Below are 16,545 nucleotides of genomic sequence, written 5' to 3' on the forward strand. Positions count from 1 at the left end.
CGAGCGCCTCGATTGGTCGATTTCCAGGATGCGGAAATGATCCCTGCACACGATTGGCTCGCGAGCCGGCGGCAGGAGGCTGCGCGCGGACAAGCAAGGAGACCGCGGCCGGGGTCGCCTCGGGATTGCAAGCCCTGTTTGCTCGTCCTGCTGAGGACTCCCTGCTTGTTTGCTTTTTTCCTTAATGGGAAGGAGAGCGTAAGGAAGGAATGGCCAGAGTACTGGCTGGACGCCATTTCTGAGTGGGGAGCACAGTAGCAATTCTATTTTCTTCTGTTGCTACTTTAGGTTGAGCTTGTTTCTGAAAGCTCCTCCTCCCTTAATTGACCAGTGGGTTTGGCAGAATTTGGCTGAATTGAAGCTTGTTCGTTTGACCCGCCCCAGGTCCTCTCTCCGCCTCCCCACCCACGTTCCTCCTTTCTTTCGCTTCTTTTCCCTTCCTTCCTTCCTTTTTTTAATTTTTTTTTTTTTTGAGGACACGTTCTCCATCCCTGCGCAGGATGGAAGTTTTGAAGACTTGTGTACTTAGAAGAAATGCTTGTGCCGCCGTGTGCTTCTGGAGAAGGAAAGTTATCACGAGGCCACCATATAGAGGCATTAGTACTACGTCTGCGAGGAGCACTGTCATGCCCGCTTGGGTGATAGATAAATATGGAAAGAATGAAGTCCTTCGATTCACCCAGAACATGATGTTACCTATCATACACTATCCAAACGAAGTCATTATCAAAGTCCATGCTGCCAGTGTAAATCCTATAGATGTTAACATGAGAAGTAAGTTGCCCAGGTTTTTTTGTTTTTGTTTTTTTGTTTTTTTAAATCAAATTCACTGGGTACACGGGTGTTTTGTTGGTTTTGTTTTGAAACAAGGGATCGTTGTCTAGCCTAGGCTGGCCTCCAACTCATTGTATACACCTGAGTAGTCTCCACTCTGCAGCCCTCCTGTTCTGCCTCTCCAGTCCTGGGATACAGCAGGTGTAGACCTCCACACCTAGTTAATGGACTACGTTTTGGTTGGCTTGAAGGAATCATTTAGGTTTCTTATTACGTGTGTTTATTTTGTGGTTGGGTGTGTGGAACAGGGCCCAAGTGGAGGTCACAGGACATCCTTTGGGGTGAGTTTTTTTCCTTCTACCATGTAGGCTCAGGGGATTAAACTGACCATGAGTCTTGGTGGCAGGCACCACTGTAGGCAGAATGATCCAAAATTGTGTAGGTTTCTGATAAGATCCCTGCAAATATTTCCGAAGTTTCGACATCACGACTGCCAAGGTATACTTTAATCTTTTATTGAATGTGTTTGCTTCCTTTCACACTCAAATTGGGGCTGAGAACTGATTTGCTACTGTTGATTTGCTCTGTGGTAATTTTAGGGTCCAGCACAGGTTCCAGAGTTTGGTTATGTTTCTCCATCACTTCAGAGTTTGTGTTCATGTAATTCCTGTATCCTTCTTGCTGTCCCACTGTTCACAGCTTCTGTTAGAGGCCCAGTGGACCAAGCAACAGAGCAGGACTCCTGATATGGGCACAGCATCCTCATCATTTCTCATAGCCCCATCCCCGACTCCCCACCCCCAGCTAAAATGTGTTTTCTTGTTACACACATGTTGAGGCTGGGATACTGTTATCCTGTTTTTTTCTCTTGCTGGGTCACGTTGAAAAGCTTGGGGAGAGCATTCCTTAAACTCATTCTCATATCCTATACCGTGATTCTATTATATTGCTGAACCGATGATTTGTATTTATACATTAATTCTAGGGGAAAAAACTGGCTAGAATATTGTCAGTCTTGCTTCTGGGAACTCATCCTTGTCTTCTGGAGATGACTATGTTCTGAGGTGGCTAGTTAATTCCCAGGCAGTTAACTACCCAGTATTTAAGGAAACTGCCACGTGCTTCACCCTGTGTCAATGCTCTGAAGGGCTGTGTGGGGCCTACAGTAGCATTCTGTGCCTCAGCAACAATGCTCGTGTGTGAGCATTGTCCCTTAGTGAGGGACAAACTCACTCTGTATATGTACATGTGTGTGTGTGTGTCGTCTGGTTACAAATTAAGAAACAGAAGAAAATGTTAAGATCAGCTTTACTTTTTCTCCAGAAATGATGTGACAGAGTGGCAATTCTCAAGTTAGACTTTAAGTCTCATTTGTCCCTAAAAAAATGACTTGACTTTTATATAAGCTATAGCCATCACTTGGAACAAATGCTAAAATGTTTATTTTAAAATACAGTAAATGCAAAATTATGAAAAGTACGAAATAGCTGAGAGACAGTTACATATGCACAGCACTCTGTTAGGCAGTGGTTGATACAGCACAGGATTTAACTACAAAGAGGTGTCTGGAATAAAAGAACTGTTTATGTCGGTGAGATGGCCCAGTGGGTAAAGGCACTCACTGCCAAGCCCAAAGACCCAAGTTCAGTCCCCGAGACACGTGCACGGTGGAAGGTCGCCTGCGGCACATTTTGCTATGCCCTAAATAAATACCATTTAATAAGTCATGAAAATTATTTTCCAAATACGCCAGGAGGTTTACTGAGATGCTTAGCATGGTTTTATACTTCAGTACTTCTCTTTGATGTCTGGTTCAGTATGACTTCTGGATTTTCATACGTGGCTCTGTACTCCGTTACACTGCTATTTGAAATAATGATGAAAACCTTGCCCCATAAAGACTGTTGGAAAGAAAGACGCTTTTAGAAGACTCATTGTAAAGATTGCAGGCATACCAAACCTGGAGAACCTCTGGATTTGGGGAGTCACATCAGATCCGTCGATGTTAGGTCATTCGACTCTGCTTTTGGAAGTCACATTTAGCACAGTGACCTAGAGCCATGTTGCTGAGGTCAGTAGCCATTACCTATAGCTTTGAGCCGTGGATGCTGCTGGTCTGATCTGGTCTGAAAGTGCAGTCACTGTGAGATACACTAGATTTCAAATACTTAGTAAGAGAGAAGAGTTAAATATGCCTTGGCCAGATTTTTATCAGGGACAGGTACAGCTCCTTGGTAGTAATTCCTTTGCATAGCCATGTCAGGCCCTGGGCAAGTTCTCCAGCATTAACAGTAACAAACAACCATAAAAAAAGAACAGCCAAGAATTCTATATCAGTTACGTGTTATCTTGATGATACTGTGGATATTAAAATATTCCTAAAAGTACCTTTCTTTCTCTTTATCTGGTAGAATAATGAATGACTAGTGGCTTTTCTTCAGAGGAAGAAATTTGGAAAAAGATTTGGATTCTTAAAATGTTTGTAGCTGGGGCTGGAGAGATGGTTCGGTGGTTAAGATAAGAGCACTGGCCGCTCTTCCAGACGGTCCTGACTGACTGCTCTTCCAGATGGTCCTGAGTTCAAATCTCAGCAACCACATGGTGGCTCACAACCATCTGTAATGAGATCTGATGCTCTCTTCTGGTGTGTCTGAAGACAGTGACAGTGTACTCATATAAATAAATAAATAAATCTTAGAAAATGTGTTTGTAGCTGGGAAAACTCCTGAAACTGGGAAGGTAGTTCAGGTGATAGCTGCCTGACGAGAGCCCTGGGTCTGAGCTCCATTGAGCACTGCACAACACATGCAGGAGGACTGGAGGGTCAGGGTCATACTCTGCCAAGTTCCAAGTCTGAGGTTGGCCTAGGTCCTGTCTCAGAACAGCAACAAGCAAATCACCAGCAGGGGGATGGGAGCTCAAGGCCTGGGCCATTAAAAGTGTCAATGATAACAATGCATTGAAAATACCTTTCCTCAACTGTCTATTTTCACTTTTTTTCAGTGCTTGGGAGTGTTTCAACTCCCCTCTAGCATTGTGTAGATGGATTGATTGTTACTTCTAGCTACATATGACTTGACTCCTTTCTAATTTTTTTTATTTTTACATTGGGCTTTCATAAGATGTGCATATACAATTTGTGCTGTGTACAGTTTCATTTCAGTAGAGTGGCCGCATCCAGATCTTGGCTACTGTGCTACTGTTTCATGGAATACTGAAGCACATGTTATTTTTTTATAGAGTATTTTTGAGCCGATGTAGTGTCTTATCACTACTTGACTGAGTAATTCGCAAGTATCTTTCAGCCCCTGGCAGCTTTTTGAGACAGTATCATTATTGCAGAAGATACCTGAAATGATAGCTTTGGGCGATATTTGAGTTGAAAATTATTTTCTTTGAGAAGAAAACAAGAGGCTCATCTATTATGACAGATAAAGGCTGCTTTTCTGAAAACAGCCACTACTGTTAGACATAAAACATAGAAATGGCTAAGTCAGTGAGTCATTTTAAAATAATATAGCTAGCAGTATGTACAACACATTTTGGTTTCTTTAGACAGGATTAAAACCTCTGAAATTGAGGGAATCTTGGGATTTTCTAATTTAGCCCAACTCTGAACAAGTTATGCCCCAGCCAGAGGGAGGCCCTTTTTTTTTTTTTTTTTTTTTTTTTTGCGAAGAGTCTCTTGGGGCGGGCTGGCCCAGACTCTGTGTAGCCGAGGATGGTCTTGAACTCCTGATCCTCGTGCCTGTGTTCCATAAGCACTAGGATTCAAGGTGTGCGTGTGTCACCACCCACAGCGGGAAGACAAGTTTAAACCCCATTTTGTCACCAAACAGGTTCCGTTTCTCATGGTTAGCCAGGCCTAGCTACGCTTGGTATAAGCCTATTAGGGTTATTAAGAAAACTGTTGGAAACAATCTGAACTGTTGGCTTGGGACCTCAGAAAGGGCTGGAACCTTTTTGCAAGTTTACGGCTAAATTGGGAGAAGGCTGAATGTCCACTTCTGTTATCCAAACCACAAAGGGTTTCGGTGAGTAAGTTGTTGTGCCTTAGTAGAGGGAAATAAACACGGGACAGGGAAAAGGAAGGAGCATGTGCCTTTGTGAGTCTGTTATGTTCTGTGATGGAGTGCAGTTCTAGCTAGCCAGATGGCAAATGTGGAATGTTGGCATAAGGACCAGCAGCTTACGTCTTTCTAGCACTGTCCCAACTTTCATTTTTTTTTCCCACGTGGCTTGATTTTTCTTTTTCCATTAGAAAAACAACTTGTGCAGACAGCCCTCCTGCCAGCCTCAGTCCTTGTCTACCTTTCCTTGGGCTCTGTAGACCGGTTGTCACTGTTCCTCTCCGGCCGACCTTCTGCCTGTCATCCTGGTCCCATCCTCTCACCCTCTCTGGGGCATCTGTCCTCTCAGCCCCCCGTTTACTTTTGTACTGGATCATTCACACAGGCCACAACTTGATCATCATTATTATTTCTTTCTTCCTCTGCTATCTGTGTGGTTATACATGGTTTGTTTAGAATTTTCCTTAGCTGCTTTTGCTCTGACTTGAAAACAGCATTAAATGTTTTCAAGGGCCTTCCTCCAGCTTTCAGAGCTTCACTGGAATAGCCAGGCCCAGCTTTTGCTTAGGATTATTCTTGCCGATAGAGTAGTCACTGTATTTGATCCAAAAGGATGGTTTTGGTTTTATTTGTCTGTTGCTGGTATAAGTAACCTTAAAAACAAGATGTGGGTTTTCATGTAGTAACACGCCTTTAATCCTAACCTGGGGAGGCAGAGGCAGATGGATCTCTGTGAGGTGGGCTTGAAAAAAAAAACTAACCAATGCCCCCACCCCTAGGTATAGTGCAACTGACCTGATCAGACATGCCTCTTTTCCATTGATTTACTCAAAATCGTTATTCTAGATAGACTTGTAGGAAGTGTTGACTAGAACTTCAACTTGTTACTGAGTGCTAGTATCAGGTCCTTTAATATGCATGACTTTTTTGTAACCTGATTATTATTCAGTGATTGTGAGTCGGAGCAAGCCCTTTAATATGCACAGGCTCTTTACAACTTGCCCATTTTTCTTCTTTACCAGACTTAGTACTAAATTAAAACTGTATGTGTTGTTGTTAAAAACATTATACTTACTTACCTGTAATCCCAGCATTCAGGCTGAGGGTCAAAAGGCAGCCAGCCTGGGTTACACAGCAAGCTCCTGTCTAAAAACTTAGAGTTTACAAATGAGTGAATTCATGGACATACGATCTTCAAAGTCTGAGTTTCAAAGACTTTTCGAGTAATTGTGATTTTACTTTAATCGATGATTGCAGCTTTCTAAGTAATTTTCTTTGAAAGGAACAATACCCGGTTGTTTTTATGCTTAACCGTGTGGTGGGAAACCTGTAAAGTTTGTTGTTTTAGAACGTACGTTCTGAGGGTCTGATATTGGCCTGCCTGTAATCTTACAGTATTTTAAACATCATTCTAACCCTTTCCTTTAAGACTCAGATAAATTGTATCTTGTAGGTGGTTATGGGGCCACAGCTCTAAATATGAAACGTGATCCCTTGCATATGAAAACCAAAGGAGAAGAATTCCCTCTGACTCTGGGTCGGGATGTCTCTGGTGTGGTGATGGAGTGTGGGCTGGATGTGAGGTATTTCCAGCCTGGAGATGAGGTGAGGCAGTCCTTTTAACTTACTGTCTTTTCCCTCCCCTCCCCTCTCCTCTGCCATCCCCTTCCACCCCCTCCCTCTTCCCGTCTCTCCTCCCCTAGCCCCCCACCCCCATGTAAGCTAAGCTGATCTCAGCTTGTTATGTATCTAAATGTCTTAGTTACGGTTCTGTTGCCCTGAAAAGTTACTACAACCAAGGAACTCTTAGGAAGTGTTTAATTAGGACTTGCTCATGGTTTCAGAGTCCATGGTTGTCCATGCAGACAGACATGATGCTAGAGAAGTAGCTGAGAGTTTTTATCCACTGAGCCACGAGGCGTCGTCCTAGGATGGGATTTTGACCTCAGGGACGCATCTCCTCCATCAAGGACGTAGATATGTCCGTGACTCCAACAAGGTCACACCTTCTAATCCTCCCCAAACAGTTCATCCACTAAGCATGCAAATGCATGGGCCTATGGGGGTCATTCTCCTTCAAACCACCACAGCAAGGGTGTTTTTCACCTTACAATTCTGCTGTGTCTCTGTCCCAAAGGCCAGGTTTACTGGCACACACCGCTGTGCCTGGCTCCCTTACTCTTCATTCCTTTTTAAATATGCAACTTTCATTCTAACACAGATACATATATGTTTATTTATATAGACAGGTACATAACATACACATAACACACACATATATACATATATGTTTCTTGAGATAGGGTTTCTTATGTAATAGCCCTGACTGCCCTGTTACTTGCTATGTAGACCAGGCTGGCTTCGAACTCACAGAGCTCTGATTGCCTCTGCTTCCTGAGTGGTGGGATTAAAGGTGTGCACCACCACATCCAGCTTCTACTTTTTAATTTTTTAAATAACTCTTAGACTGGCTGTAGCTGGTCTTGAACTTGCTTTGTAGCTGAGGATGGCCGTGTGCTCCTAGTCCTTGTGCTCCACCTCCTCCTATGCTGGGATTGTGGGTGTGAGTCTCCACTCATCCTACTTCCTTTGGAAATCGACTATTACCACTGACATTTACTTCTTAGTGTGTGTACCAACTGTCCTCTGGCCAGAGCACTTTAGTTTTGTTTTGTTTTGTTTGAGACAGGTCCTTGCTGGCTTGGAGCACACACCGTGTAGCCCAGGCTTGTCTCGCACTTGTGGCCAGGCCTTGGCCTCCTCAGTACTACAGTTATGGCGTGAGCCTCAGTGCCCGTGCTCAGTTTGTCTTTGTGTTTTCTAAATTCAGTCCTTAAGGATTAGAAGACATTAAAACAGGTAGGGTAGGATAGTTCCTACCTTATGGGTTAGCTGCTTTTGAGATAGCTAAAGTGCACTATAATGTTCCGTGAGTTGTCACTTTGGACACTCTTGTCAAGACATAGGAGTGAGCTCATATTAATAGCCATGTTCTGGCTCCTTTGCACAGAGGAGATCAATCCCTGTAAGTTAGCAGGCCAGGCCAGCTTGCAGGTGAGGCTCACCTGTGACTGCAGCACTAAGGAGGCTGAGATGAGGGTCACTCTGGGTCATCCAGTGAGATCCGTCTCAAAAATACATATAGTTAAGTAGAAGTTGAGAGCCACAGTTAGTAAGTGGCAGAGCCAATACTCAAGCCCGAAAGAGCCTTGCCGAATGAGGCAGGATATTTTAGTGTGGTTTGCAGTGTGGTTTGAGTTGATAACTTGAATCATACTCAGTGAAAAATTGTATCATTTGAAACTTAACTTTGCACTGGAGCTCCCCTCTGCCCCTCCTCTCTGCGTAGCTATGTATTAGGGAATCTCTTCATGCTCAGCTTTGCTCAGAAACTTCTGTATGTAGTACAGCTGTCTGTCTGTGTTTCAGGTCTGGGCTGCAGTTCCTCCTTGGAAACAAGGCACTCTGTCGGAGTTTGTCGTGGTCAGTGGGAATGAGGTAACTCACTGTGGGTACTGAAATGCATAGCTGCATAAGAAGGAATGAAGGAGCCACATTCACTTCATGTTTTAGAGATGGCAAAGTAAAGAGTAGGAGACGCAGGAAGGCGAGAAGTACTCCGTGCTTTTGCTAGCACCGCCTGCCAGAGCAGCCATCTCATCCCGTAGAGCAGAGACTTGACTGAGGTCTAGAGGCTGGCCGCTTCCTCCCGCCACCAGTACGAACCACACATATCCGAGGGAGAGGCATGCGGTATCCAGCTCTTTTTTTTTTTTGGAGCTGGGGACGGAACCCAGGGCCTTGCGCTTCCTAGGCAAGCGCTTTACCACTGAGCTAAATCCCCAACCGGTATCCAGCTCTTTACAATAGCTGCACCTAGATTTAAATTGAGAGGAAGGGTTAAATTGGAAAAGTTGGCCGCAGACAGACGTCTGCAGGAGGAGTTACTAGAGTCTGGAAAATTACTGTCTGAGAAACAGAGTAAGGAAGCAGTTACTCTCAAAAACTAATTAAGATGTGTTTATCAGGATTTGAAGCGTATTCGATTTATCTCTGGGTATATAGTTGGGTCTAACGTGAACCCCATACATGGTCTTTCGAAATAGACAGTGAAGTATCCACATCTACTAATGTAGCCTACAAACCTTGCCGAGCCTCCAGGGTGCAGGCGGAGAGCTGCTCGGAGACTTTCTGAGCCCAGCTTTGCAGTAGGGTGTGCAGTGAACACTGAGCCCAGAGTCGTTTATAAAGCTCTCTGCAAATCCTTGCTTTCCTGTGAGGTTAACTGCAAGTTCCTGCTTAGCTCTGACCGCTTTCTTTCAATGTAGGTTTCACACAAGCCCAAATCACTCACTCACACTCAAGCTGCCTCTCTGCCGTATGTGGCCCTCACAGCCTGGTCTGCCATAAACAAGGTCGGGGGCCTGAATGCCAAGAATTGCATGGGAAAACGGTGAGTGGTCGACGGTGATATCTGAAGGTCCTTTTTCTCTCTCCTAGTTCTTGATAATCTTGGTAATCTTGAGTTTACCATTAGCTGCACGAGCAGTTATGCTAACACTTGATACATTTTATGTTAAAGCTCACTCTCAGCTGAGTCAAATGGGGATTTTAAAGGATGTATAGTGGGATCTTAGGAGTCAGAGTCTCCTATTTAGGGCACATAAACTTTCTTCCTTACACGTACTTGTATTGTGTATGTGCTGGTGTGAGTTTATGTACAGATGCATGCAGGTGCCTTGGCCAGAAGAAAGCACTAGGTGTCCTGGCACGGATGGCTACCAGAGCCACCCAGTGTGTGCCTAAAAGGGAGCCCTGTCCTTTGCAAGAGCACAGGTAAGCACTATCTCTTGAGCGATAGGGCAGATTTTTCTATGCAAACCTTCTGAGACAAGACAGCTCTTGGGAGGCTCCTATGAGGACCTTCTGCTCTCTGTAAAGACCGTGCCACGCTGAGAGTAGTGCTTTCTGCCCTGGCTGGGGCTTGCTCACAAGTTTGTACAATGAGGCTACAGAACGCTGTTGAATATTCTTGAGCTTCCTTAGAGGTTGGTTCGGATGCTCTGGTGACTAGAATAGAGACTTGCTTAGGTCAGCTGTGACAGTCTTGGACTCATGTGTCTTTGTCATGCATGATTTCACCTTCTACAGTTTGGGTCGCCTGTGATCAGCCAGGGTCTGAGATGGTGAGTTCAGGAGAGTGAGGTGTTCCAAGAGAGCAAGGGAGCCCTCATATCCCTGTAACTTTTACTACAGTGTGTTGTTACATTGTCTGCTTTGTTACAAATTACACAGTTTTAGTTACCACTTTACCCAGTGTGTAAACTGTAGTGTGCATAAGAGAAACCAGTATGCAGGGAGTCTGTAGCCCAGAAAACCACGGAGGCTCTGACATGGACCCCCGTGGAGCTGGGGACTGCCAGCTTCTCATTCCTGCTCTGATTCTGCTGCTTCATAGCGGGGTGACCCAGTCGGTATTTCTCTGAGTTTGTTTTAAAGATTAAATGAGATCGAGCATGTAAAACTGGTGGCTTCTGTTATTGGCAAGGACGCAGTAGTGCAGGTTGTATTTTAGGAAGGTGACATAAGGACCGGTGAACTGGCTCAGCAGATCAAGGTGCCTCAGCCGAGCTGATAGCTAGAGGTCGCTCTCACCCTTGGACCCAGATGCAAAGGAGAGAACACACCCCTTCCCCCATAGACTCGGCACACGAGTCTGTAGAGGCCCAGTCTACGGGGGCTTAGGGGTACCTATTGATCCTACTGAGACAGTGGTCTAGCTGCTTTTCCTTAGATCCACCGCCGTCAATGCCCAGCTTGCTGTTACTGTCTGTTAAAGCCTAGCACTGGGGGGATCAGAGCCTGGGATCTACTCTCTCCTCTGCTATACCTCACCAAATGGCCATATGCTGTTTGTGGTCTCTGCTACTTCCTCTGAGTGTCTGGACATAAGATCCTAAGTTGTGAGAAGAACTTTGAGAAGTGATAGCTTTATGTCTTTTACGTCATTGCATATTTTAGAAATTTGAACAGAATTTAAGTTATATTTTATCTAATTTACTTTGTGTGTGGGAGTATGTGCATACCACAGTGTGTATATGGAGTTCAGAGGACAATGTTTGGAAGTTGGCTCTTGCCACCACATAGGTGCTGGCAACAAACTCAGGTTTTTAGACTTGGTGGCAAATGCCTTACCCCAGTGATTCATCCTCTGGGCCCAAGGCCATGAAATAAAGTCATTAGATTGGATCTGTTAACTGATGTAGCCCCTGTGAGAACTAAACTGGAGTGCAATTCCTTGAGGAGCCTCAGTAATTCCCATCAGGGACTTCTTTTCATGTGCATAGAGGGCCTGATGCCTCACTCCCTTCCCGCTTCTAGAACAAAATACTACAAAGTGTTGGTTTATAAACACAGAAATGTATTCCTCCCATTTCTGGAGTCTAGAAAGGCCAAGATAAAAGTACTAGGAGTCTTGTTTCGATGTTTGAAGGGGTGAACTTCTGGCAAGTCTCCACATGCTGGAAAGGCCAAGATTCTTGGGAGGCCCTTCAGAAGGACTGGTCATGTGGGTTCTGCCCACATGACCTAAATACCTCCTGGCCCTTAGTTCACCTGCAGTTAAGAGAGTAGTGTCTGAGTTTTGGAGGGACACATTACAAACATTGTAACTGGCAATTGGCACTTGATGACTCCAGAAATATCATCACATGTGAGTTACAGTAATAGCCTTCCTCTCCCATTACTTAGTTGTGACAGTCACAAGAAATGGGAGTACCTTAAAATACTGTAAACATGCAAGTGTGTGTGTGTGTGTGTGTGTGTGTGTGTGTGTGTGTGTGTGTGATGGAAACCTTGAATCATACACATGCTCTCCCCCTCAAACTCCCAAGTTGTAAACTTGTTACACCTCACTTTTTAAATATGATACAACTTAACAGTTTTATTGATTGGGAGAGCCATGGTCATACCCGAGTATCATTCTCTGCCCCAAATTCATCTCCTGCTGGGAAAATTATAATTCACTGTGTTTGGCAGAAGTAGTAAAAACTGGTAGAGATTAGAGTATACCTGCTCCACAAGAGAAGTCTCACTTCTGAATGTGCCCACTTGAGACTCAGCTCATTAATAGGAGTGCTTTGCAGGTGTCGGTTTGGTTTTTTACTCTGAGATTAGGATCTCTGTCAGAGGTTTTTGAGGCAATGTAAAGTAGGTTCTCTTTCTGTTTACAGAATTAGACAGGCTGAAATTTAACAACATCTACTCCCCATCCCCCAGTGTGTACTTATTTTGAAATTAAAATGTCTACCTGGCCATCCCCCAGTTTCCTTCCTGTGCCTTCAGGTGCCTGTTCTTCAGTTTATCACCCTTGTTTCTTTCCACTCTGCTTCTGCCACCCCTGTGAGCTTTGGGTTTTCGTTGGCATGGGATCCTGACCCGTTTGCATGGTTCCTGGGGAGAGAAAGAAGAAGGAAAGCCCAGAAAGTCTCTTGCTTAGGAGCTGTGTGGCTCTGGACAGGAAGAGAGCCTGATTGGAGGCCTAGGCCTGGCCAGCGCTAAGCAAACAAATGCGCCCTGCTCCTGGCCTCCTTCCCCAGGGGCTGGAACTGCCCAATAGAAAGGTTGTTGACCCTCCTTGACAGGTCGGGCCTACAGAGTAGCTTTGCAAGTGTCTTTTTGTCTTGTAAGGCTCAAAGAGAGTCTTAACTACCAGGAGACCCCCAGGTGAGGCAGGAGAACAGAGTTTGATGCAAATGCAAGAGGTTTATTTTCTGGCATGTTGGGGTCACCCTTCAATCACCCCTCATGGTGAGTGACTGGAAGACCCCAATGGTTGTAACAAGCGGTTTTTATACTTTTTAGGGGTACAGATTGCATCAGTAAGGTTACAGTTTAAACTTATTGGCTAAGCATATTGAATCTATTGGCTAGCAAGCATATGACATGCATTCGAACTCTATCTGGGACCAGAAGGTCAGGTGACTATGTCAGTACGTTCTGCGGGTTTTCAAGAATGTCCCTGCTCCTCCTGAGAAAGGTGGGTGGAGAATAGAACTTGGCCTAGTCTTGACCCGAGGTGGGAAGCTGGTACTTGGCCTAATCTTGACCTGAGGCGGTGGGTGAGTGTAAAGCTGGCGAAATCCCTTAGGGTCCTCATAACCTACCTACTTTCTACTAGGCCAAGCCTCCTAATAGTGCTTACACTTCAGTAAGAGCTAGGGTCCTTCAGTCTGTGAGGGTTAGAAACCATCACCCCTCATTGTACTGCGGCCCCTATGAGCTCCCCATTCACTTGCAGCTGCCCTCATGAGGTCAAGTGCTCAATCCAGTGATCCTCCTGCCTCACCCCTGAGTGTCGGACTGTCTTATCTCTGTAGGAGCATCCTCTTTCCCTCCCTCCCTTCTGATTGATTCTGCTGTTGTTTGGGGCTTGCATGCCGTCCTGTCCTCTCTGTCTCCTAGGCTTAGCTCATCGGCTGCCCCACTTCCCTCTAGGTCTCAGTAATGCACAGTGCTAACGTAGCTTCTCCACTGAGCCCCAGCCAGCTCTTCCCTTTGTATCCTAGACTTAACTTGTGGGAAATAGGCCTCCCTCTGCACTGACATTTCTAACGCTGTAGTTGTCTGTGTACAGGTGTGCCTGTGGGTAAACAGGAGTCATAGCATGCACTGGGAGGTCTTAGGACAACTCACAAAAGTCAGGTCTCTCCTTGCACATGTGTGTTCTGGGGATCACACTCAGGGTTTCCACCTTGGCAGCAAGCATCTTCACCAGCTGGGCGCCCTCTCATCGACTCTTAAAGAAAAGGATTTGTGTGCAGTGATGTGTGTGGTGATATGCAGAGGGCAGAGGACAACCTTTGTTGAAATTGAGTTTTTCCTTCAGATTCCAGGGGCCAACCTCAGGTCCTCCACCTGCTGAGCTATCTGGCAGTCTGAAGTAGGTTCTTTTTGTGTACCCTAAGCTGACCTTAAACAGTTGTTCTTCTCCTCAGGGTCCTGAGTGTTGGCATTGTGAGCCTGCACTATTACTGTTTCCCCTGGCCTGGGAGCGTTATTAAGCCATAGCAGCTAGCAAGAACTTTTAATCTATGCAGAAGGGACTTGGGCTCACAGGCAGTGTTTCCCACCAGATCCAAAGCAGACGGACAACAGTTCCTCTTATCCATGAATGATAACTTCCCCAGTAGATTCTGAATCTACAGATAAAACAGAATCATTTTATTGATGTGCTCTTGTAAAAGTTATTTAGAACTTACACGTAGTTTATTTCTATAATTTTGAATTTTTTGTTTTGGGGCCACAGTTGAGGGCAAGTAATTAAAACCACAGAATGTGAAACCACAAATACGAAGAGACCTCTGTGCCTCTTAAGTCAACTTATCAGCCAGATCTCATATGGTTGGTAGAGGGGGAGGCTGAAAGAGCTAGCATGGGAGAGGGAAGAGACCTCTGTCTAAGCTGATGGTGGATGTGGTGTCTTAGATTTGTTGAATTGTACAAAGGCTCAGTGTGTGCAGATCTGCTGCTGTGTGGGTGAGAGGCTCACCCTACCTGTGAACCTACATCAGTGTGTGCAGAGCTGCTGCTGTGTGGGCGAGAGTGTGTGCTGTTCACAGGACAGTGTGTTCACGTCTCAGATGTCTAACTCATACACGAACTGTTCTGTAAACTGGAAATGCCAGTATGAAGTACAGAGGTTTAGAAGGAAAGGAAACCAGTCAGACTCTCAGTCCCGCTCATTTGGTTTCTTTTGTAACTGTATTCCCTCATGTAGTCCAAGTTTCTCATCCACTCTGGTAGGGAACTTAGCATATTAAGTAAGCGGCGTATTGTGCTAGGATTCGTCGGCTGCAGCTTCACCTGCCTCTCCACTCCCACACTGAAAAGTAGCTCATGAAACTCAAATGTGGGTCACTGTCAGCAATGTTCTTATTATCTAAAGGTCATTGTTTTCACCTATAGATCATATACCCAGATTTAATATATCTTTGTTTCTAAGCCATTAGGATCTAATAGATGGCATTTCAATCTTGTGGGGAACCAGGGAAGCCTGGTCGTCCTTGGTTAGAAAGCATGACATGAGCAGGGCCGAGATCTGTACTTGTGAGAACCCAGGTTTCTTCAGGCCAAGGTAGAACAAAGACTTAAAGGTAAGTTATTTCTTCTGGTTCCCCTGTGGTTGTACAGGTGCGTGTGCGTGTGTGTGCATGTGTGGGTGTATGATGTATTTTGTTTTTACTTGTGTCTTTGTCTACCACGTGTGTGAGAGGACTTTTGGAAGCCAGGAGTCTGATCTCCTTGGACTAGAGTTATGGCATTGAAAGCCACCTGACATGGGTGCTTGGAACTGAACTCAGGTCCTCTGGAAGAGCACAGTAGGTGTTCTTAACTGCTGAGCCATCTCTCCAAAGAAACCACCGTTAAATCTGTACATTGTTGGCTTATTCAGAGAGACTCCGGACATTAGGCAGAAATGACAGAGCAACCTAGGATTTAGAGTTTAAGAAAGCAGGTATGGTGGCACATGCCTGTAACCACCACTCTGGAGGCTGAGATAGGAGGACCACCCTCAGCTACATAGCAAATCTGAGGCCAGCCGGGGCTACCTAATACTCTGTCTCATCAATGGAGAAGAATGCATAGCATTATAATAATTGTTCCTATTTTCCAGGGTTAGATATGCCAGTAGTTCAGTCCTCAGAATTCTCAGAGTAAGCTGTGGTCCTCGAAGTGTTAAAGACCTGGACAATCTTGAATTACCGTGTTCTTGGGCTTTTCCTATTTTGCTACTGTTATAATCATAATGTAAACATTTGTATAGACAATGGTTCTCAACCTGTGGGTTTAACCCCTTGACAGACTTCTGCCTCCACAAGTGTTTACATTATGACTTCTAACAGTAGCGAAATCATAGTGGTGAAATGGCAGTGAAACAGTTTTAGGATTGGGAGTCTCCACAGCTTGAGTGTCCTGAGGGCTGCGAACCACTGACACAGAATAGCAACAGCACAGTGATTTTCACCAAGCCAAGGTTTCAGCTTTGGTAGCATTTGGTGTGGAGTGGACCCACAGCAGGCTAGGTAAGAAATCACTCCTGAGCAGCACCGAGGGAAGGAAGGCTGCTGGTCAGTAAGGTGGGTGCCTCAGCTTTCCCCTAGGGCTGGGAGTCACTTTGTAGAATACAGGCAGGTTAGCCACAGTCTCAGCTTAGTGCTGGCTTTAGAATTTATTTTGCCTGCTTTCCTTTTTGACTTTGTTTGAAGAAAAAAAAAGGCCCTGCCTAACCCTACACAATTTGTGTAGTCAGAAAAATGTGTGTCCTCCCTCAGTGTCTCAACACTTCTTCATCTCCATCATGTCTTGAGCCTGCCTCTGCGCTCGTTTGCACCTCGAGGGCGCCCTCAGGTGGCAGCGTTGGGAACTGACACTGGTTGCAGAACCTCACTCTACAACCGTGTCCTCCTCCTTTGTGAGATAATTTTGCTGTTTTATTTAGGAAATGAGGCTGCTTCACATTAAGGGTTATGGGGAAGAGACAAGCTGACAGGAAGGAGGTCAGAGACATGTCTGGCAGTTGGACCCCAGGCAGCCATTATATTTTCTCTCCTTTTAATCCTGTCTGCCAAGTGTGTCACCCCTTACCCAAAAGTAGGCAAACCCAGCAGGCAGAGCAGTGCTAACTCGGTGTTTCTAGGAG

General features: G+C 45.2%; 1 protein-coding gene across 4 annotated transcripts in view; it reads left to right on the forward strand.

The window, feature by feature from the left end:
* The first annotated feature begins 72 nt into the window (after nt 1-72).
* Rtn4ip1 (reticulon 4 interacting protein 1) overlaps nt 73-16,545 on the forward strand; it is a 39,333-nt gene continuing 22,860 nt past the window's right edge. For 3 of the 4 annotated variants that reach the window (XM_063279188.1, XM_063279190.1, XM_063279189.1), the window contains exons 1-4: nt 73-774; nt 6,298-6,449; nt 8,274-8,342; nt 9,173-9,297. In XM_063279188.1, coding sequence (XP_063135258.1) covers nt 501-774; nt 6,298-6,449; nt 8,274-8,342; nt 9,173-9,297 — 620 coding nt within the window. In that variant the 5' untranslated portion in view covers nt 73-500. The remainder of the gene's footprint in view (nt 775-6,297; nt 6,450-8,273; nt 8,343-9,172; nt 9,298-16,545) is intronic. The other variant, NM_001107644.3, reaches the window with a different exon arrangement.

The sequence above is a fragment of the Rattus norvegicus genome, chromosome 20 (genome assembly GCF_036323735.1).
Source record: "Rattus norvegicus strain BN/NHsdMcwi chromosome 20, GRCr8, whole genome shotgun sequence".
NCBI classification, from domain to species: domain Eukaryota; kingdom Metazoa; phylum Chordata; class Mammalia; order Rodentia; family Muridae; genus Rattus; species Rattus norvegicus.